The sequence below is a fragment of the Caretta caretta genome, chromosome 1 (assembly GCF_965140235.1).
Source record: "Caretta caretta isolate rCarCar2 chromosome 1, rCarCar1.hap1, whole genome shotgun sequence".
NCBI classification, from domain to species: domain Eukaryota; kingdom Metazoa; phylum Chordata; order Testudines; family Cheloniidae; genus Caretta; species Caretta caretta.
Genome location: NC_134206.1, coordinates 217597190 through 217621271, shown reverse-complemented (window position 1 = coordinate 217621271; position 24082 = coordinate 217597190). Strand labels below are relative to the sequence as shown.

General features: G+C 48.8%; 1 protein-coding gene across 1 annotated transcript in view; it reads right to left on the bottom strand.

Moving 5' to 3' along the window:
- The window catches only part of LOC125629832 (antigen WC1.1-like), a 40583-nt gene that overhangs the window by 5147 nt on the left and 11354 nt on the right, over positions 1-24082 (bottom strand). Inside the window, 10 exon segments of the mRNA XM_075120375.1 lie at positions 1040-1135; positions 3405-3542; positions 3911-3946; positions 4369-4683; positions 4759-4821; positions 5395-5709; positions 8285-8599; positions 8679-8996; positions 12934-13248; positions 13493-13807. Coding sequence (XP_074976476.1) covers positions 1040-1135; positions 3405-3542; positions 3911-3946; positions 4369-4683; positions 4759-4821; positions 5395-5709; positions 8285-8599; positions 8679-8996; positions 12934-13248; positions 13493-13807 — 2226 coding nt within the window.

Sequence of the window (24082 nt, the reverse complement as noted above, 5' to 3'; positions counted from 1 at the left end):
CAGGGAAGTGAGTGGGTGAAGGAATAAGCCCCCTAACAGCAGTGGTGCTCGGAGATGCCCTGAGCATGTTCCCAGAGCCCCACCACAGCAGAGCCCTTGGGCAGGATGTTCCCATCAGACATTGAGACAAAATGGCACAAAGGATAAAAGGGCCAGGACTCAAAGTCATGAGGCTCTCCTGGGCTGATCTCTCTGCTACGGGGGCAGGAGGGAGCCGACCCAGCAGACCAGTGGCTGCGGTGGGAGGGGGGCACAGAACATCCCCTGCTCCAATGCTCCAAAGAAGTTTTCAAATGATAGTTTAGCCTGCCCCAGACAGTTGCTTTCCTGACCCCTCACTGGTTACACGCCAAGGCTGCAGGACGGGCAGATGGGAAATTAATTGTCCCTAGAACTGGGACACTCAGTGTATGCTGGGAAGGAAACCCATCTCTCTCAGTCTACATGAGTAACTGCTGGTCTCAGCAGTTACTCATGCTCCCACAGCTACCACAGACCCAGCTCCCACAGCTACAGCTTGGCAAAAAAAACCAGATGGTTTGGTTTTCTGACCGTTGGGGGAAAAAAGCAAAACATAAGATTGTTTTGAGTTGAGCCCAAAATGACTTTTTTGGGCAATTTTTAGGAAATGCAAAAGTAAAAAAAAAAGTTTATTGTTGAATGAAACCATTTGGTGTTCTTTTGGACATTCGTTAATTTTTGTTTATTTGTTTTTTTTCCGATAATATTAAAGGAAATTTCTAATGGAAAAGTAATATCCAATTGAAAAAAACAAAATGTTTTCTTTAGAAAGTGTTGAAATGAAATGAATTGTTCTGTGTGTATTTGGAACAATTGGGTGAAATTGACCGGAATTTGTGAAATGTTTCGGTGTCTCTGAATCTGCATTTTTCACCAAAACATTTTGCAATGGAGACTTGTGCCCAGCTCCAGTGACAAGCTCACAGGGCTGAAGCTGCAGTGATTTAACTCTGGGTCAGGGCCTCAGATGGACAGGGCATTAGATAGCTGCTGCCTGTTAAGAGTGAGACCCACAGACCTGAGCGACTGAACATCTCCTGCTTTTTTCTCATCAGGTTATAATCAATCTCCTCGTACACGGCCTCAGAGAAGGGATCCAAGGGTCTTCTGGAGCCTGAAAACAAAGGGCAGGGTTTGTACAAGGTCATTGAAACCAGAGATGGGAAACACTGAGGGGTCATCCAGCCCCTCCCCGTGGGCCCAGTGCAAGCCTGAACCTGACCGCACATTCCCAGTGCTGGAATTTAAATGAGCCAGGTGACCAGGTTTCTTTCCACAACAGCCCTTTGATGATGGTTCCCAGGGCTAATTCGCTGTCAGGAAGCTTCCTCACATTCATCTTAAATGTTTTTTAATCTCATCTCATTATTTCTGGCTATTCCCCTTTGGAGCAGTTTAAATAATTCTTCCCCCACGCAGGTGTTTATCTGCAAAATGGTGAGAACATCTTTTTTTTTCCATCGAGTTTAAGGCCAGAAGGGACCATTTGAACATCTAGTCTGACCTCCTGTATAACACGGGCCACTGCATTTCACCCAGATACTTGTAGGTTTGAGCCCAAAGATGCACTTAGAGTAAAGCATTTCAGACCTCAGGAGAATAAACTCTTGTGTGCCACAGGCAGAAAGCAGGAGTGAGTAAGATACCACCAATGCCAAAGGGCCCCGCAGTGGCAGGGAACCGATTACTCAAGAGATACCTTGATAATCCTGGCAGGTGATCCACGCTCCATGCTTCAGAGGAAGAGGAAAATCCCCCAAGGTCCCTTTTTGCCAATCTGACCTGGGGGGAAATTCCTTCCTGACCCCAAATCTGACAATTGGTTTGACCCTGAACATGTGGAAAAGACACACCAGCCAGATATCTTTGAAAGAGGTTTCTCTGTATCACCTCAGAGGACTGGTCCAGCCCATTCAGTGACACAGCTCCCTCTGTAGCTAAAGTCTGATGCTTCAGAGGAGGGCAAGAAACAAAACGAAGCAAAACAAAACACAGAGATGGGGGCTTCCCAGAATTCCTTCCTGACCCCTGCAGGTGACTGGCTGAAGCCCTGAAGCATGAGATCTGATTATAGTCATTGTCTTACTGCAAAGTTGTGACTGTTACATGTATGTTGATGGCAGTCCCGTCCTCTACCTTCTTGCCAAGGACCTGGTAGCTAATGTTTGTATCAAGTGTGTTATAGACGTAAAATCCCCTACAAGTGCCAGCTTTGAGTACAAGACAGTAAAATGCTCCTTTCCCACACTTCTCCTTCCTAAGATTGTCTTTTCTACTGGATCACTCTCTTCACAACTATTTACCACAGCTCTATTTTTATACATCTTTTTTCCTTGACAATATTTCCAATTTCTCTAGGTCCCTTTTCCATGATGTCTCTCCTCATGATATTCAGATCCCCTCCCTGTGGCAGATACTGCAGCTCCAGGCAGTATCTTTGGGAATCACTGTATTAAAGCTATGAATGGTTTATGTTCTACTGCATGTCGGAGGGTTACCACAGCTCCTCCAGGAAGAAAAAACACTGAGTGTGTGTGTGTGGGGGGGGGGGGGTGATTAAGGTGAATCACTGAGATTGTAAACAACTCCAGAAAGGTAACAGCCTCGGTGTGGTTTACACAGACTGGTTCAAACTGGGTTACCAGAGACCAAGAGACAAAGGAGGACTTCTGATATGAAAGGCTGAGTTTAAAAAGACTCAGGGCCTTCATTTTGATTCTGCAATGGGCAGGACCTTCTGTCCATGGGGATCCCAACACTGAATCGTTGGAGGGATGTTGGTCTACCAGGCTGCCCATGAGGAAGATGGGTGAATTCTGGTATGTTCAGCAAGTGTGGAGGAATTTTTATTGTTTTTAATGTTTTCTCTGTCACACTTTTATCCTAGGAATAAGGTGTAATCTGCTGAGAGAGAGCTGGGTGTTAACTTGTAACTGCTCATAGCCCTTGGGGAGAAAGCACAGCATGGGAGCTGGCCTGTAGGCAGACTGGTTTGCTGGGGGTATCACAGTGGAAGGCAGGGGGCTGTGCAGTCTTAAAAACCCCTGGCCGCAAGGAGATGGGACAGGGATTTCCCACCCAGAGACAGGTGACGGCTGGAGGCCTGAGTAGGCACTCCTGGAGTGGATCACCGGAGGGTGAGGGCGGGTGGGGATACAGATGCCGTTTCTCTGAAACTGTAAAGGTCCCTAGCCAGTATCATCTCCAGATTTCATGGCTGGGCTGTTCCACTGCCAGACAGTTAATGAAATAGTAAAAGAGAGAGGCGTTAACAGGCACCCTTGGCCACCCCACCCAGCCTGGTATCGCCCCTCACCCTGACCCCCTGCAGCCCCCCTGCTATTGCAGAAGCATTTCACACAGTGACACCAATCAGGACCCACCTCTGCGCTATGCCCTGGCACTTCGCACCTGCACCCCCAGGATGATTAAGACCAGGCAGAGCAGGGCCCCCAGGATAATGCAGATGACCACGGGCACCGTGACTCTCCCACTGTCGGTCGGAGGGCGGCGTGGGGGAGCTGGATGGAAATGAACATGCGACAGGGAGAGATTAGCCTGTGAGAGTCGTGGGAGCCCAGGGAGCTCCCCAGTCACTCATTGCAGGGCCTAGGACAGCAGGGTAATGGGCTGGGACACAGTCTGTGCACCATGGGGGCAGCTCACAGGATGCTGTTTAAATCATGGGCCCTGCCCGGTCAGCTGGAGCCAGAAGACAGGAATCCTCTGGCTCAGCACGGCCTGCAGCTCCCACCCCGGTGTCATTCGCCCTCAGATGTCACAAGCCATGGAAAGGAGCTCCTTCCCTCAGGCTGCAGCTTGCAGCTCCTCCTCTGTGACCCAGCCCCAGGGAAATTTAACCCTTGATGGGAGGAGGGGGATGCTTTACCTGGGGTACTCAGAGAATCTGTCCTCTCTGTCAGACCTGCAAAGGGAAAGGGAGGAAACTTGGAACCTGTAGTAAGGGGGAGGTGATGTGTTTGTTCCTGGGGGGATCCTCACCTCTGAGAGTCCCTGGTTATCTCCAGCTGTCATCTCCACAGACTCCCTCACAGCAGCACAGGACCTGTTTGTTAGTGATTTAGGGCCCAAGTCCCTTGTGCTCTGTGCAGCAATGAGGACTCTCATAACAAAGCAGCACAGTGGGGCCTGTGATGGATGCAGGGGCTATGTGGGCTGATGCCTGAGCCAGTCTGACCCCACAAAGGTTCCACCCCTCAACATCCAGAATGGTCCGGCACACAGGAGATGGGAGGGCCTGGTCTGGGACCAAAGGGGATGGGTGGGTTAAACCATCCTTTTCCCTGAATATTACAGCATGTAGCAGAAACATCTCCTGTCACTCACCTGAGCAATTCACGGCAGCATCTTCCTTATGACCACAGTTGCTCTCACCCCAGGGCCTGGCAGGACAGTCCCAGAGAGATGACTCTGTCCCTCTGCAATTCAAAGTCTCCACCCAGATGGGACCAGTCCCTTCGCCGAATGCAGCCTTGTCCGGGGCAGACAGAGCAGATCCACAGCCCAGTTGTTTACACAATACATTAGCATCCGCCATGTCCCAGGAGTCATCACAAACTGTTCCCCAGGAGCCACGGTACCAAACCTCCACTCTCCCCGAGCATCTGTCCTCTCCTCCCACGACGCGTAACTTGTCTTGGTCTAGAAATGCAGAAACCTCACATGTTACTGGGACAACTTAGGGACCAAGAGGGAGACAGTGAGAAACAGAGATACCTGTGCAGCTGGGAGAGTTCGGGCATTCGGCAAACAGGGTCTGAGTTGGTTTTGGTTTTTTCCCTATGGAGAGAAAAAGCTGAGGTGAATGCACTGGGTTGTGTGTGTGATGTGGGAGTAGAATTTATCTGTATTTTAACCCCCTAATTTCAGCACTGTGGGAACTGAAATGTGAACTCTGGGTCATTTAATACCTAATTAATTTGCTATTCAGCTGTTACTCAGACACACAGGCCGACATGCACCCAGACTTGTGGGGGATTCCAGTTCTGACCCAAACTGCACAGCCTGGGCCCAGCTCTGATTGTTCATCCCAAAAGTATTAATAACCACAGAGCTGCCTCATGACGGTCTCTAGGGAGAGGCTTTTCTTGGCTCTCAGACTACCTTATCGCAGTGTCTAACACCGGTCTCTTTTAAAATTAATTGATTAACTTCCATGTTTGTTGTTAATCAGACAAATGCTTGTTCCTATAAAACATCATGAAAATATGTTTGTATCTTGTGTTGAGAATTTAAATCTGCCTACACTGAGATGTGAACAACAACAAAAGTTCTATCCTAACCTTTCAATTAATTAAACTCATCGTTTACATGTGGGTTTGCATACACGCATGCAGGTAGTTTCAGAATTACCAGTGCAAGAAATATGGGTCTCTTCTGCTCGGTTATCACATGACCTGGGATCCCAGGGCTCTGACAGGCACTGCCAGAGGGAGCTGTGCTGCTCACTGCATGCAACGTGGTCCAGCCACGTGGGACCAGAACCTGCTCCATATTCAAAGTCACTTGCAATCTGCCCTCCGTCCCCACAGTTCAGCTGTTTGCAGACAATTGCTGGGGTGACTCCAGACATCGCATTGGAGCAAACGCTGCCCCACGTCCCGTTGTAGAAAACCTCCAGCCGCCCAGCACAGTCACTGTTGCTCACCAGCCTCAGATCTGTGAACTCTAGAAGGAAATGCAGAAAAGGGGAATTTAAATCATTTGATTCTGAAATGAACTGGGGTGTGAAGAGTGAAATCCCAGCGATTGCTAACGATCCTGTGCATCATTCTGCAGGAGCAATGGCTAGAGAACCACTCCAAGAGTAAGAGAGTCTTTTAGACACTACAGGCCCCTTAGAAATACAGTGGGCATCTCTGGAAGGCCACCATTTACCAGCAGCTATATACAGATTGTAATAGATAAAGGCTGGGAAGGATTGTGACATTGGCAGTCCAGATGCCAGCTCTTGCCCAGGCTGCAGGCCTTGGCTGAAAACTTACAATCTCATAGCTGGAGACCAGGCAGGGTCACATGTATGGTAGTTTTGCTGAAAACAGGTATTAGTCTTGGAAGAATGTATTGAGTGTTTAGACTTTATGAAATGCTGGTTAGTTGCTGTGGGCATTAATCTCACTTGTAATGTTTGTGGTCCATGCTACAAGAACATATGTAAGTTTTGCTTTATAACTGAAAATGTTTGCTCTGAACTTGTGAACTCAGGCACGAGAATGATCCCCGCCGCCCATCCCCTGCATGTAGTACATGCAGAAGGTCTTATCCCATTGCTTTGAAGGCTGGAAGAGGAAATAAAAATAATAGATGGGAAGAGTTTTCATCTTTTTGGCTGTTTGAACTGTGACAGGGCTAAAGAATCCAAACTGAAGCCCGAGACCCCAAGGGGTTACCCCTGGGTCAGCGCTGAAGGACATTTGGACTTGACAGATCACTACAACTCTGTCACTCCGAGGATATAAATGGTAACTCATTTGTGTGTAGGTGATTGCTTGCTTTAACCGTGTAAACAACCCTTTTATTTCTTTTTCCTCGTGAATAAACCTGTATATACTTTATTACAGGATTGGCTACAGGCATTGTCTTTGGTGTAAGATCCAGGGTACCAAGTGATCTGAGTAGGTGGCTGGTCTCTTGGGATTGGAAGAAACCTGAATGTGATGTGATTTTCGGTGTAAGTGACCACTTATCCCTAAGTCCAGTTTGTTTGGGTGACAATAGACTGGAGAGTCAAAGGGGACGGTCTGTGACTCCATGGTAAGATAGATACAGTGATCCAGGAGTAAGTTCCCTCTGAGCTGCGTGGCCATATGGACGCACAGAAGGCTATCAAAGGCCACGTAGGCACGCAGCCACAGGGGCCTAGACTGGAGAGGCACCTCTTCCCCAGCCCTGGAGCTGCCGCAGTGGGGAGAGGTGCCTCTCCCCCAGCTCCAGGCTGCTGCAGCAAGAGAGGCCTTGGGGGAGTCCTCTCTTCCTGCCACAGCCCCAGGGCAGCCAGAACTACAAACCCCTCATCCCTGGCCCCACCCCAGAGCTCGTACCCCCAGCCAGAGCCTTCACCCCGTGCATAGCCACCCTCTGCCCCGGCCCTGAGCTGCCTCCCACATTCTGAACCCCTCAGCCCCAACCCCACCACACATCACCTCTAGACTGGTGCACAGAACAAAATTCATTCCACATATGGATGTAAAAAGTAGAGGGAACATTGGTCCAGGAGTTCACATCTGTTGCTGGCTTGGTGAAATCTACTTATAGAACACACCAGCAGTTTGGGGTATTGCCTTGTTTCTCACCATCTGCCCTGAGGTGGGCACTCAGTGCCGTGAGCCTCTCCAGACAGTGTGACAGGGATCATGAGATCAAATAGTCTGACCTTCTGTAAAACAGCTGCATAGAGCCTAATAACTTGAGTTTGACGTAAGCATAGCTTCCAGAAAGGCATCCAGTCTAGACAGGAAGACTTCAAGAGATGTAGAATGCACCATTTCCCTGGTAGTTTGTTCCGATGGTTAATCACCCTCCCTGTTAAAAACCTGGGCCTTATTCGTTATCTGAATTTGTCTGCTTTCAGCTTCTAGCCATCGACTCCTGTTCTGCCTTTCTGCATTAGATTAAAGAGCCCTTTAGGAAGTGGTATGTTCTCCTTGTGAAGAGACTTATGCCATGTAATCAAGTTACCTCTTGGTCGTTTTCATAAGCTAAACAGATTCAGCAGCTGAAATCTCTCACTGTAAGGCTTTTATTCATGAGATCACTTTTGTGGCTCTTCTCTGCTCCAATTTTTGTGGACATAAGAACTGGACACAAAGTATTCCAGTATCTGTCTCACCAGCATCATGTACAGCAGTAAAATTTAGTCCCCACTCCTACTCACTATTCCCCTGTTTATACATCCAAGGTTCACATTAGCCCGTTTTGCCACACATGGCACTGGGAGCTCATGTTCAGTTATTTCTCCACTAGGACCCTACATCCTTTTCAGTCACTGCTTTCCATTATATAATCTCCTTTAGATACCTGAGATGCAGCCTTCTAGCATTCTAAGGGAAATCTTGCAATATCTCCAACGCCTCTGGGTGGGAGTTGAGGACTTTCTAATGGTGACCCTGGTAGGTAGTTACACAAGGGAAAGGGAGGCAGAGACAGTCAATGAGAGTGTCATTCTCAGCAATCTCCTTAAACATCTGCCCCCTCCATTTAATCCCCTGGTCACCAGGCTCACGTAAGCATTCCCAGAACAGACCTGAGCAGAGAACTCCCGCGTCCTCTTTGTGCCTGCAGTTGTGCTGGCCCCAGCCCCTGGAAGGACACGCCCAGAGATCGGATTCCTTCCCAGAGCAGTTCACATCGTCCAGCCAGATCTGCCCGGATCCTTGCCCATAACGAGCAGAGACAGTTGCACTGATGGCGCGTCCACATCCCAGTTGTTTGCAAACGACATCGGAGTCTGACAGATCCCAGGAATCATCACAGACTGTCCCCCAGCTGCCATTGTAATAAATCTCCACTCTTCCGGCACAGCGACCTGTCCCATTCACCAGTCTGATCTGCCGGCTCCCTGCAGGGATAGATCCCAGCTGTTAATATGTATTTTCCTACTGAACAGAAAATGTTTGTGAGATTTGGAAATGAATCACCTGAGCAAAGGACACCGACATCCTCAGCAATTCCTGCCTGGGCTGTCTCAGACGTGGAGATGTCACAGAGAGTCAGACGAGTCTCATTTCCTGCACACTGGACCCTTCTGAGCCCCACAGGGCCCGTTCCATTCTCAGTCTTTGGGGGGTTAAAAGCTTTCTCAGCGACTCCACACTGGAGCTCCCTGCACACCACGCTGGCATCGTTCATGTCCCACTTGTCATCCAGCACTCTGCCCCACACACCACGGAGGGAAATCTCCACTCTCCCATCACACCGGCTCTCTCCATTCAGCAGTCTGAGTGATTCAGAGTGACCTGGGCTCAGGAGAGATGGGAAATACACTGAATAACACTCTCTCTTATACACTAGAAATACTGCACATGAAATTGTGGACTATTTCTCAATAAGAAGGTAAAAGCCAGTCATCAGAGTGTGTCACAGTGTTGAAGGGAACAACCTCTGTTATAAGACACTTATTCCTGTGAATCTAAAAGTGGAAGGTGCTGCAAGGATTTTAAAACTCTGAGCTTGACACAAGGGCTTGCCAACGGACTCTCTAAATGAGTGAGCGAGGGAATTCCTGCTGATTACTGATTGGGAAAATAGTCTCTGTGTGTGGTGGTGGAATGGCTGCTGAGGTTTGTAGTCACTTTATCCAGGCTTAAATACCTGGAAGCCAGTGAACGGTGCCTGCACAAGCACTTAGCAGGTGGGTCGTGAATGATTTAGCCAAGTTTGCCTTGAGGGAGTTTGACCAATGGAAGAGCAGGATTCACGGTGGTCAGGAACAGGTTATTATTGGTAAATTCCCTTAGCTTCCTCTGATCTTTGCTCAGCAAGTGGCAACTTTCTTGGTTCACGTAGATCCAGTGCAGGAGCTCCTAGTGTTAGATAGTTCCCGGCACTGGTGGTTCTAACTGGAGCTGTCCCCTGAAATGTGGTGTCATCTCTGAGTCCAACATGAGATTCCTGCTGATCAATTCATAGCACAAGAAGCAGGTTGTGTGTGGGGCGGGGAAGGGGACGTGCTTTGTTGGTGAATATTGTGACTCCCTTGGGATGTGAATCTCAGTCTTTCCGTGTGTCTCAGAATCAGTGAGTCCTACAGCAAGGTGGTAAGTTAGGAATTACTCCCCGAGTTCAGACCCAGGTGCAGCCAGGAGAGACTGACCATGTTAAAAGACAACAGCAGAGTCAGTGCAGGGCACACCCACTGGCTGTGTCGGGTACAGTATGTACTAGTATGGCAACCTGACGGGTGCAGTGTGTGCGCACTGGATCCAACCAGCTCAAGGATCTTGGTAGCCAAATAACATTTCAAGGCTAAGAGTGAAATCCTGGCCCCACTGAAGGCAATGGTAAAACCTCCATTGACTTCAACGGAGCCAGGAGTTCGCCCAAAGACTGAACCAGGAGAATGCCTGCATGCAGCTAGTGTAGTGCAGGGGTGTAGCCACGGGTGGGCTGTGGCCCACCCCGTGATCATCCAGGCCCACCCAAATCAGGGCCGGAGCCCCCCGAATCCACAGGCTGGGACTCCCAACCCCAGCTCGGTGTCCGTCAGCCTGGCCACATCTTTCTCCTGCCAGCGCCATGCGCTGCTTCCCTGGTCTCTGACCCAAGCACTAGCCCTGCGGTGGGTGTGCCTCCTGAGGGCAGGTCTGGGAGGGACTAGTGCTGGGGCCAGAGACTGGGGCAGCAGCTCCCAGCACCGGCAGGAAAGGGACGTGGCTGGGCTGACGGACACTGAGCCAGGGTTGGGAAGGGTGAGCAGAGCTTGAGCCCTAGTGGGACCCCACTTTGCCCAAAAGGCACGCCTAGGTGACCAGATGTCCCGATTTTATAGGGACAGTCCTGATATTTGGGTCTTTTTCTTATATAGGGGCCAATTACCTCCCACCACTTGTCCAATTTTTCACATTTCCTATCTGGTTACCCTAGGCACGCCCCGCAGCCTGTGTGCCCTGAGCAGCCTCAGCTTTGGAGCCCCCCTCCCTCCTGCCCCCTTCCCAGGGCACCGGATTCCTCCTGCACCCCTCCCTCTGCTCCTCCCGTCACTGCCCACCCCTGAAAGCTGAGGCCCACCCAAGTTTCCTGTCCTAGGTATGCCACTAGTGTAGTGTGAGGGCAGAGAGTAGCTCTGGGGCTTTCCGAGGAGGCTCATGGATATAACTGGGTACCACAGCTCCGCAGGAAGGCCGGATGGGATCATGGCAGATGGAGCTCGTATGGAAGGGACCAGGTGTTTTTCCTTAGAAGGGATTCTCCTTCCAGCAATTGTAGGGAGAAATCAGCATCTTCATGTGCTGAGGAGTTCCCTCCGAGAACCAGGGTCTGGGCTGAGTAGCTAGTTAGGAGAGGCAGGGCAGGGCTGCAGGCAATTCAGTGAGGAATGCCGGTAGCAGCCTCTGTGAGAAGCAGGAGAACTGCGAGGTTTTTTGCCCCCAGGGTACAAAGTTATCAGTTGTAAAGAGGAGATTAGATGTCTGTTGAGAGTTCTGGGCAGGGCCACATAGGCTTAGTCATGGTGTGTAACGGCACCAGTGACTCTGGGCTCTGTGGGGGGCAGTCCTGGAAGCTACGTGTCCATTATTAGGAAGAAGGTTGAAATCCAGGGCTTCTGCAGTAGGTTTCTCTGTAAGGATCCCAGTTCCAGCCAGGCAAGAAGCCCTATGGAGACTCTGCACATGGATCTGAAGATGTGGCAGAGAGGGGAGCTGAAACTTCATTAAGCAGGAGGGGTCCTTGTGGTGAGGGGAGAAGCAGATGATCATAATGGCCTTTTTGGGTCTTAAAACTCTATGGATCTATAGACCCATAAGATGGGCTCCATTTAGGCACAAGGGAACCAGATTGGCTGGCCATTTAAATTAATTTTCTAGTGAATTATTTTCCCACAGGGCCCTGGCCACTTTCAGTGCCCAGGATGGATAAATCGGGGTTGTGCAGCATCAGACTGTTGCTTGTATGACCCCTGACTCCGCTGCTGACTCACTGGGTGGCCTTGGGCAGGTCACTTTGCTTTTCTCTCTCAGTTTCACCGTCTGTAAAATAGAGCTGTGACATTGCACTCTGTAGGATTTTATGAAAGTATGCTGATGAGTGTGAATATAATGTAACTGAAATATGCTTCCTGTATGCTGGCAAGTGGGTAATGAAGTCTTACAGTGACATGTGATCATGTCACCTGAACTCGAATCCATCTTTAACCTGATGTTTTTCCATTGAAAAGGAGGGATGGGAACCCAGAGAGGGACAAAGGATTCCCGCCTTATGCAAAAGATATATAAGTGAGTGGAACAGAACAAAGTGGGCAGCCATCATGAGAAATCCCCTAGCTCCCACCTGAGCTGGAACAAGAGCTGTACCAGGGAAAGGATTGTGCCCAGACTAGGTAGGCATCCAGTCTGTGAAAGAAACTTATTGAAACATCTCTGAGGGTGAGATTTTATCTGGATTCAGTTTTATTACTGTATTCGGCTTAGATTTGCGTGTTTTATTGTATTTTACTTGGTAATTCACTTTGCTCTGTCTGATACTACTTGGAACCACTTAAATCCTACTTTCTGTATTTAATAAAATCACGTTTTACTTATTAATTAACCCAGAGTATGTATTAATACCGGGGAGGGGGGTTAAACCGCTGTGTATATCTTTCTCCGAGTGTTATAGAGGGTGGACAATTTATGAGTTTATCCTGTATAAGCTTTATACAAGGTAAAACGGATTTATTTGTGGTTTGGACCCCATCGGGAGTTGGGCATCTGAGTGTTAAAGACGGGAACACTTCTTAATTGCTTTCAGTTAAGTCTGCAACTTTGGGGCACGTGCTTCAGACCCTGGGTCTGTGCTGGAGCAGACTGGCATGTCTGGCTCAGCTAGACAGGGTGCTGGAGTCCTAAGCTGGCAGGGAAAGCAGGGGCAGAAGTAGTCTTGGCACATCAGGTGGCAGCCCCCAAGGGGTTTCTGTGATCCAACCTGTCACAGGAGATAATAATAATACTTACCCACCTACTTCCCTGGAGTTTGGTGAGGGTTTATTAGTGTCTGGAGAGTACTTTGAACACATAAAGCTCTGCAGAAATGGTGAGTACTCTGGAGAATCAGGCCCTGAGGGTCTCAGGTTGCTGCTCAATCACCGCAAATAAGTAGCGAGTTGGGAATTTTGGCTTTAATCATTGTAAGTACTCTGGGGCAGCATCACACACTGAGGGGCAGGTGTCCTTAATCCAGCATCTCTCTTGCACTTACCTGAGCAAATCACACTGGCATCATTGTCGTGTGAGCACTGAGAGGCCCCCAGGGCAGTAACAGGGCAATGGCGCAAATGGGTTTCAGTCCCTTTGCAGTGAAATGTGTCTGTCCAGACAGAGCCAGTTCCCTTCCCAAAATACCCTCCTCCTGGGGCTGATACAGCGAATCCGCAGTCGAGCTGACGACAGAGAACGTTGGCGTCTGGTAAATCCCAGCGTGAGTCACAGAGGGTTCCCCAGGCACCAAGAACCTGGATCTCCACCCTTCCTGAGCACGCTGTGCTGCCGTTCACCAGACGGAACCCTGTGTGCCCCGGGGAGAAGGGAGAAGGGGTTTAGAGAGGGAGCATTTAAGATATTTTATATTAAATAATAAAGGAAAGGAAAGTTGGGAGGATTGAACCCATTCCCATTATATCGAGTTGTTTAGGTTTTACTGGAAGCTGGTAGCAGCTTTGTTATCTCAGCTCCCTACAGAGTGAGATCATTTTTTTTGCTGCATTCTACTCTAGAATACACACGACTGGGATTTTAGAGACATTGTGCCAAATTCTTACGTGAGCATATGACACTTGCATCATTTGCATGTGAACACGTCTGACTCCCGTGTGATATCCTGGGACAGTACATGATGTGTGACTCATTCCCTACACACTGGAATTCCTCAGTCCAGATTGGTCCATGTCCTTCTCTGAAATGAGCTCCTCCTGGGATAGATAGAGCTGTTCCACACTCTAGTCCATTACAGATAACACTGGCAGCTTTGAGATCAAAGTGTGCATCACAGATTGTAGCCCAAGTGTCTCCATGTCTTACTTCCACACGTCCTGAGCAGGCACTATCCTCTCCAACCAGCTGGAGCTCAATGTGTCCTAGAAAGCCAATGAAGGATGAAAATTACAAAGGAGCCTTAGGGAGTTAGGTGTTCCACTGCCTTAGAACTTTGGCCAAAAGCCCATCCTGGTGCAGTGGGACAGTGCAGGCAGCAATTAGACATTTTTTTAAAAAGCAATGTACAACAAATGGAAAGAGGGGAACTTAATAGCAATCGATATACACTGGAAGTTCTGAGATGTAGAAAATCGATAAGGGAAGCTAAAGCTATCAGGGAAAACTCCATAGTTGGCAGGGCTAGGAACAATAATGACCATTTTTTTCAGTATATTAGGAGTAAAGACAAACAAACAAACAAATCCTAACAAAGGTGTAGCCCATTACAAATGGAGATGGTAAAATAGTTTATAATGATGCAAATAAGGCAGAAGTGTTCAATAAACATTTCTGGTTTGGGATAGAAGCAAGAAGTGTATTCATACTATGTGAAGAGGGTGAACCTCTCTGCAGTCTGTTGGTAACTAAGGAGGATGTTAAACAGTATCTAGTAGGGATAAACTTTTTTAAAAAATCAGCAGGCCTGAATAGCTTATGAAATCTTGGAATAAATAGAAATGTAGGACTGGAAGGAACCTCATGAAGTCATCTAGTCTATCCCCCCACACCAAGAGAGGTTTAAGTATACCTAGTCCATCCCTGATAGATGTTTGTCTAACTTATTCTTAAAAGTCACCAATGACGTGTGTGACGGGTTCGGTTACAGACACCCCCTTGGGACTGTCACCTCATGTTTTGAAATTACCTCTGAGCCCGTTTTCCCTGCCAGCTTGGGACTCCAAAACCCTGCCTTGTTGAGCCAGACATGCTAGTCTGCTGCAACACACACCCAGATCTGGTCCACACCCCAAAAGCTGCAGACTTCAACCAAAAACTGCTCAGCAGGTCACCTATCTCCAGCATCCAGACACCCAGTTCCCAATGGGATCCAAATCCCAAATAAATCCCTTTTACTCTGTATAAAGCCTATATAGGGTAAACTCATAAATTGTCCACTGACAGAGAGATATGCTGTCAAGGTTCCTCCCCCACTCTGAACTCTAGGGTACAGATGTGGGGACCTGCATGAAAAACCTCCTAAGCTTATCTTTACCAGCTTAGCTCAAAACTTCCCCAAGGTACAAAATATTCCACCCGTTGTCCTTGGACTGGCCGCTACCACCACCAAACTAAAACTGGTTACTGGGGAAGAGCTGTTTGGACGCGTCTTTCCCCCAAAAATACTTCCCAAAACCTTGTACCCCACTTCCTGGACAAGGTTTGGTAAAAAGCCTCACCAATTTGCATAGGTGAATACAGACCCAGACCCTTGGATCTTAAGAACAATGAACAATCCTCCCAACACTTGCACCCCCCCTTTCCTGGGAAATGTTGGATAAAAAGCCTCACCAATTTGCATAGGTGACCACAGACCCAAACCCTTGGATCTTAGAACAATGAAAAAGCATTCAGTTTCTTACACGAAGACTTTTAATAAAAATAGAAGTAAATAGAAATGAAGAAATCCCCCCTGTAAAATCAGGATGGTAGATATCTTACAGGGTAATTAGATTCAAAAACATAGAGAACCCCTCTAGGCAAAACCTTAAGTTACAAAAAAGATACACAGACAGAAATAGTTATTCTATTCAGCACAATTCTTTTCTCAGCCATTTAAAGAAATCATAATCTAACACATACCTAGCTAGATTACTTACTAAAAGTTCTAAGACCCCATTCCTTGTCTATCCCCGGCAGAAACCAGCATATAGACAGACACACAGACCCTTTGTTTCTCTCCCTCCTCCCAGCTTTTGAAAGTATCTTGTCTCCTCATTGGTCATTTTGGTCAGGTGCCAGCGAGGTTACCTTTAGCTTCTTAACCCTTTACAGGTGAGAGGAGCTTTCCCCTGGCCAGGAGGGATTTCAAAGGGGTTTACCCTTCCCTTTATATTTATGACATATGCACAGCTGCTTGCTCCCCCAGGTATTAATTACTTACTCTGGGTTTATTAATAAACAAAAGTGATTTTATTAAGAATAAAAAGTAGGATTTAAGTGGTTTCAAGTAATAACAGACAGAACAAAGTAAGTCATCCAGCAAAATAAATAAAAAACACGCAAGTCTAAGCCTAATACATTCAGAAACTGATTACAGGTAAAATCTCACCCTCAGAGATGTTCCAATAAGCTTCTTTCCCAGGCTAGACTCCTTTCTAGTCTGGGCCCAATCCTGTCCCCTGGTACAGTCCTTATTAGTTCCACCAGACATCTGAGGTGGAAAACAGGGGCTTTCTCATGACTGACAGCCCCGTCTGTCCTGCTCCACCTCTTTTTATAGCTTTGGCACAAGGTAGGAATCTTTTGTTCCTACCCCTCCTTCTAAATGGAAAAGTACCAGATTTAAGATGGATTTAAGATGGATGTCCTGTGAGACCTCATTGTTCATTACCCACAGGCTGGCCCACACGTACACAGGAAGGCTTGCAGGTAAATAAACCATCTACAACCAATTGTCGTAGTCAATGGGAGCCATCAAGATTCTAAACCACCATTAATTGCCCACACTTTGCATAATTACAATCTGACCTCAGAGTCATACTTCATATTTCTAGCTTCAGATACAAGAATGACACATACATACAAATAGGAGGAATATATTCAGTAGGTTATAACTTCTGTTTTGATACCTTACATGAGACCTTTTGTATAAAGCATATTCCAGTTACATCATATTCACACTCATAAGCATATTTCCATAAAACATATGGAGTGCAACGTCACAACGGGGACTCCACAACCTCCCTTGGTACCTTGTTCCAGTACTTAACTATCCTTATAGTTAGAAAGTTTTTCCTAATATCTGACCTGACTCTCCCTTGCTGCAATCTAAATGGATTACTTCTTGTCCTACCTCCCCATTGTAGAGAGAAAGCCCAAAACTGGACACACTGCTCCAGCTGAGGCCTCACTAGTGCTGAGTACAGCAGGACAATTACCTCCTCTGTCGTACATATGACAATTCTGTTTATAAAATCCAGAATAACATTTCCTGTTTTCAAAACAGCATCACCCATTTCAGTCTGTGATCCAATATAACCCCAGAACATTTTCTGCAGTAGTGCTGCCTAGTCAGTTATTCCCCATTTTGGATTGTTTGCATTTCATTTTTCCTTCCTAAGACTAGTACTTTGTACTTGTCTTTACTGAATTTTAATTTACTGATTTCAAACCAATTCTCCAATGTATCAAGGTCATTATGAATTCTAATACTCTCACTAAAGAGCTTGTGACCCCTCCCAGGTTTGTGTCATCCACACATTTTATCAGTTTATTCTCTACTCCATCATCCAAATCACTAATGAAAATATTGAATAGTACCAGGCCCAGGAGAGTGATATTATTTATGTATCCATAGGAACACAGTGACCAGAGAGAAAAGTGTTAAGGCAACTAAAGGCCAACGGGCATATGTCTTACCTAATCCTCAGCATTTCCCTCAAAACCTGGGCTGGCCCAACCTATCAGGGCCAGGTACCCCTGCTTGTGGGGACTGGGTTTCAATCTCCTTCCCTGCAGACCCTGCCTCTCCCTCTTTGTTCATCAGGGATCCCCTTTTCATAGTTCCCAAGCTCTTCGTTTAATTTTCCCACTTGAAGGGCCCCTCCCCAATCCCAAGCTAGGGGGGGAGGGGTGCCTGGCTTGGTCAGAGGCAAAAGTTCAAAGGCCTTGACACCCGTATTGTCAGTTAAGCACCAGTGACTGGGTTCTCTGTAGCCATTGTCTGCCTTGCTGGGACATGTGGGGAGCTCCAGCAGGAGTTACTCTTTGAACCTGGTAAAAAATGGCAAAACAGCAATAAAAGAAACAGAAGTACACATAATATACATAACAATACAGATATTTCCCATGGTCTATGCAGGGTCATAGTGGACAAGCAACGGGACTAGCGCTTCCAGGGTGATGCTGTGAAAAGGCTAAGGTGATCCTTGGCGGTTTAAACAGGGGAGCAGTGAGAAGAGCTGGCTGAAACGCAGGATTTCCAGCTCACAGGAAATTTTGCTAGTTCAAAACTTCCTGTGAACCAGAAATCCCCTCAAATTTGTTCTGGAAAGACCAACACACGGTGTGTCTGACATGAAATTTGCTCCCAGGGAAACCAGCAGATTCTGAGTGACACTGACATTCTTGTCAGTTTCACCTCCAGTGCTAAGAGAAAAACAAAAAATGTCAATTTCTCTCAGCTGCTGTTGGGGATCCCAGGATCTGTGGCTCTTGGGCAGCCTCACTATGCAGACTGCCTTGGGCTGGGAACCCCTGGGCTTCCAGACTCCTGGGCCAGCTGGGGTCCCAAATAGCCAGCTGGCCTGGGAGTACCGAAGCTCTGGGGTCCCCGGTCTGGGGCAGTCTGCAAAACAGGGCTGCCGCAGAGCCGCAGACCTTGGGAATCAGGATCCCACCCAGGATTTCTAAATTCCCTGCTGTGGAGCTGGGAGCTGAGCCCTGGTTAAAGCTGGGACTCCCTTCTCCATGGCAGTGTTTCCCTGGAGCTGCAGACTATAGAAAACCAGGGTCTCTGGTCCTGGGGAAGTCTACAGGGTGCAGCTATCCCAGAGCAGCTGACCTGAGAAGACTGGGGTACCTGGCCCCAAGGCAGTCTGCATGGCAGGGCTGGCTGGAGCCCCCCAAGCCAGCTGGCACTTAACCATGTAGGTTTCTGCCACAACCCTGCCTGTGGTCTAGAGAAAGTTCCTTGCACCCGACTCACTTTCATGGGAAATGTCCAGTTCAACAAACCAGCATTTTCCAGTGAAGCTCCATTTTGTTGGATAATTTCTGACCAGGGACATGATTTTACCTCTGTATACAGTATGGTGAGACCGATACCGCATCCAGTGTGTTGTCCACATTTTAAGAAGGATATTAAAAAAAAAATGGAAAGGGTGCAGAGAAGAGCCACAAAAATGATTTAAGGACTTGAAAATATGCCTTGTAGTGAGAGATTCCAGGAGCTCCGTCTGTTTATTTTTAATAAAGAAGACCAAGAGATGATGTGATTATACTGTATAAGTACTTTAGTGTAGAAGTACTTGCACAGGGACAAAACACTGGTATGTAGAGGCCTCCTTATTCTAGTGGAGGAAGGCAAAACAAGAACAAATGGCTGGAAGTTAAAGCCAGAGAAATTCATATTAGAAGTAAGCCATACATTTTCCATAGCGAGGACGATTAACCACTGGAACAAACTAAAAAGGGAAGCAGAAGATTATTCACCTCCTGAAGTATTTAGATGAAGATTGGATGCCTTTCTGGAAGATGTACTTTAGCCAAACAAAAATTATTGGATTTTTAAGGAGTAACTGGTTACTCCTTAAAATTGGTTAAGGAGTAACTGGATTAAATTCTGAAGCCTGTTACCCAGGAGGCCAGACTATATGATCTAATGCTTCCTTCTGCCCTTAAAATCTATAAAGCTACGTTTCTAAAAGGAGGTTAAATTTGTAAAGTCAAGCACTCAAACATTCAGAATTCCAGACTCGTGTTGTCCTCTGTAACCTTAATTAGTCCCTTTTGTATTTCCATTGTGATACAGTCTTTAATTACACCATCAAATGATATTTTTGCCCCAGGACCCCTGCCTCACTCAGTGCACAGGACACGTGGTGCTGACTGAATGGGTGGATGGTCAATCGTTCTTTTTATACTCATTGTGCAATGTTTGGCCCCAGCCCTTACGTACTGCACATCATCCAAACTGAACTCCCAAAATAGAATTGTTCATTTCCTCATGGGCTTTTCTATGGTGCTCATTCCTATGGTAGCTGAGTGCTTCACAAACATTAAAGAATGTCTCTTCACAATACCCCTGGGAGGCAGGGAAGTGTTGTTATCTCTATTTTACATAGGGGGAACTGAAGCCCAGAGACACTGGCCAAAATGATCAAAAGTGTCGACTGATTTTGGGTGCCCAACTTGAGACACCCAGGTCCTGATTTTTAAGATTCCTTAGCATTATACAGCACTTAGTATGTTCAGAGCAGAAGACCTACTGCAGGGGTGGGCAAACTTTTTGGGCCGAGGGCCACCTCTGGGTGGGGAAATTGTATGCAGGGCTGGGGCAGGGGGTTGGGGTACGGGAGGGAGTATGGGGTGTGGGAGGGGGTGCGTGTGCAGGAAAGGGCTCAGGGCAAGGGATTGGGGCAGAGGAGGGGTGCGGGTGTATGAGGGGGCTCAGGGAAGGGGTTGGGGTGCAGGAGGGGTGCGAGGTGCAGGCAGGGAGTTCGGGGGCGGGGTGCAGGAGGGGATCGGGCTTCGGCCTGGCGCCGCTTACCTAAAGCAGCTCCGGGGTGGCAGCGGCACGCACCGGGGCCAGGGAAGGCTCCCTGCCTGCCTGCCCTGGCCCCATGCCGCACCGCTCTGGGAAGCGGCCGGAACCACATCCCTGCACGGCCCCTGGGGGAGGGGGTGCACAGGGCTCCCTGCGCTGCCCTTGCCACGCCCCCAGGTACCTCCCCCGAAGCTCCCATTGGCTGCGGTTCCCCGTTCCTGGCCAATGGGAGCGGCGGAGAGCGGTGCCTGGAGGCAAGGGCAACGCACAGAGCCCTCTGCCCCGCCCCCCCCCACCACCCGGGGTCCCAGGGATGTGGTGCTGGCTGCTTCTGCGGGGCCTGTGGCACCATGGGGGGCAATCCCACGGGCCGGATCCAAAGCCCTGAGGGTCTGGATCAGGCCCATGGGCCATAGTTTGCTCACCCCTGACCTACTGACTTCAGTTTACAGCAGCCTATGCTCAGCACTTCTGCAACCAGACCCCCACGGTTACAAGGGGGCCACCCATAAAATGAGGAACACACAATTAATGACCACCTGTGAAATATTTGGTTTCAGAAGATTGCCAAGCATCACATAGGATCTCTGTGGCAGAGGCAGGGAGAGAATCCCGTTCCCCAGGGCAGGATTCAGCTGCCTTAACAAGAGACCCTCCTTTCTCTTTCTGCAATCCCCTGCCTCACACACAGCACACTTTGCAGTTTCTGCAACCAATGAGGCAGGGTCCTACACAGACCAGCCTCCTTCACGCCACAACCAACCCTGATTCAGAGCCCTGTCTAGCACAGGCGTAGTTTGACTGCTATATCTGGGGGGGACAGAGAGCACACAGACACAGACACACAGACACACACACACACACACACACACTCCCGCTCCCCGCTCCCATACCTCTCTCTCCTTCTCTTCCCATCCCACCCCCTTCCCCTGCCCGCTGCCCCGTGCCCCTCCCCCTTTCCCAGTGTCCTCTGCCCGGCTGCAGGCACTCACCGCTTTACAGGAAACAGACGGGCACTAGGAGCCAGGCAGCCATGCACAGCTGCAGAGCGACAACCCGGAGCAGCTACTCTCCGCCTCAGGAGAAGTGGCTCCACCCCTCCCACCCCCGTTCCCTGCACCGACCCCACATGTCCCCCCCATGCCTTTCCTCTGCCAATGCCCCCCTGCACCCTCCCAAACTATGCCCATGCTGTCTGTCCTGTGCACTGAATGAGGCAGGGGTCTCATGGAGAAAATAGCTTCTTATCCTGTAATTAAAGACGGTATCTTAACGCAGATGTACAAGTGGGCCAAAATAAAGTTACAAAGACAACTTTAATTCTGCCATTTCGTTATTTTTTACAGCTCAACTTTGCAAACTTAACGTTCCTTAAAAGTAATGTTTTGTGGATAACTTCCTAGGTTTTTAAAAAAGCAAAATGAAAAAACAGAAGTTCCAAGATGCGGAATCATGCTGCCACCTTCCGGATGCCACCCGTCTCAGTTTTACCCGGACAGTCCGTTTTTTACCTTCTGTGTCCTGGTGTCATTTAGGGTTGCCAGGTGCCTGGTTTTCTACTGGAAAGTCCAGTCGAAAAGGGACCTAAATGACACCTGAACCAAAAATCTGGTTTCCAGGTGGGGGGGTGGGGGGGGGAACCGGGTCATTAATCTGTGCCAGCCCCTGCTCAGCCAGGGCGGCTTCGTACCTGCAGGCTGGCTGCTTGAGACGATCCAGCGAGTGACGAGGGGAGAGGGGGAGTGAGCGATGAGGGCAGAGCCTTGAGGGGAAGAGGCAGAGAAGGGGCGGGGCCTTGAGGAAAGAGGTGGAGCAGGAGCGGGACCTTGGGGGAAGAGGGCGTTGCCTTGGGAGGAAGAGGTAGGGCAGGGGGTAGAGCCTCAAGGATCTGGTTACCAGCCATGAAAAAGATGGCAACCCTGTGACACCCACATGGGTCATCAGCAGGGTTGGAACCTTTAGATCCACCACAGAAACCAATGCCACTTGAGCTAACAGCGTAACTGACAGTAGTAGTAGGTTGTCATCCTCTTTGTGGACCAGCACTAGAGCGGGATCAGAAAATTTTGTTGAAGGGTTTGACAGATATTTGCTGACAGCAGGGGAATGGCAAAACTCAGGGATCCTGGTTCCATTCCAGGCTCTGGAGAGGTGTGTGTTCTGGTAGTGACAGACCCGTCTACCCCTGTTCCCCGAAGCCTAACCCCTTCTGCCCCATCCCCTCCGAGCAGTCCCTGTATCGGTCCTGTCTCTTCTCCATCCTTTGCTCTGTGTCCCAGTCCCGTTCTTCTTGTCTACCCAGTGCCAGTCTCCACTCCTCAAGCTTCTCATCCCCAGGCCCAGGCTCCTGGACAAGCCAAGCCTGAACTTCACCTCTGGCTTCCCCAGCCTAGTCCCAGTTTCCCACTATTCTCTGTGCTGTCCTTCCCCTCTGGGGTCCTCAGCTGATCTGTTTCTCACACTTATCCCTGCCTTGGGTTGTCCTGTCTGCCCCAAACCCCAGCTCCCCTCCCTGGATGCCTCTTCCTGTCTCAGGGTTTCTCTCTACACACACTTAGCTTGTGTGAAACTGGGGTGTAAATTTACCCCGCATTAGCCTGCTGCAGACTCAGTGGAGATGATTTAACGCGTCTGGTGAAGACACATTACGTCGATGGGCAAGCACTCTTCTGTCTACACAATTAGTCCACCTCATCGAGAGGCAGAAGCTCTGCTGGTGGGAGAGCGTCTCCCGCTGACATAGTGCGATGCAGACACTGCTTTAAGTCGACGTAAGTTACATTGTTGGGGGGGGGGTTGTTTTCACACCCCTGAGCGATGTAACTTACATCAACTTAAGCTGTAGTGTAGACAAGGACTCAGTGCGCAGCCACACCATCCACACGGACACTCGATGCATGGCAGGACAGTGCAGGGTAGATTTACACCCCAGCTTGCCACGCAGTTAATGTTCATGGAGGTCTGCTCTCAGTCTCCCATAGCCCACTCTGGTTGCTTATTCCAGTCTCGTCACCCAGTTAGTCTTAGACTCCCCTGACACCCTGCTTCGTCATCTGGTTTGTTTCCTCACCCATCTCCAGTTCCTCCCCATTGGTTCCCAGTCCCAGACTCCTCCCCCAGTCAGTCCCAGTCTCCCCCAGCTCCTTGCTCAGCACATCACAGTCTCTCCCCACCCACTTCCTGTCCTAATTGCCCTGCCTAGCCAGTCCTAGTCTCTTTCCCCCTCCTCCCAGTCCCAGGCTCCTTGCCCAGCCAGTCCCCATCTCCTGCTTTCTCTCCCAGTCCCACTTTCTCTCCATCCACCTGCCTCCAGGCTCAGAATAGTCCCCCTGCATCCTTATCCTCATCTACTTTCCCCTGCTACCCTGGTCTGCATTCAGTTCAGGTAGCTTCCTCCTCACACTGCCCAATAGGGCCCAATAGGTGGATACAGTCTCCCTCATCTCCGTTCTAGTGACTGGTGTCACTCTGGCCCACAGCAGCCAGGAGCACAATTTCAGCATAATTTTATTGGTTACACATCTTGCCACTGTGCAGCCCCTCTTCAGGGACTGTCACCTTCTTGCGGTCAAGGGGCTTGGGTGCTCCAATGATCCTCAGAACTATGTTGTCGGGAGATTCATTTTTCTTCAAATTTGGTGTAATGAGAAGATTCTGGAAGACTTGAGAAATGCCAACATTGTTACAATCTTTAAGAAAGGAGATAAATTGGAGTGTGGAAATTATCGTGGCATTGACTTGCAATCTGCAGCAGGGAAAATTCTTGCCCATATCCTCTTAAACCGATTACTTCCCCTTGCTGAGGAAATATTGCCGGAATCTCAGTGCAGTTTCAGACCATCCTGCTGGACAACCAATATGACCTTCCTTGCCCACCAAATCCAGGAAAAGTCTCGGGAGTAAAATCAGGACCTGTACCTGGCTCTCATTGATTTGACAAAGGCCTTTG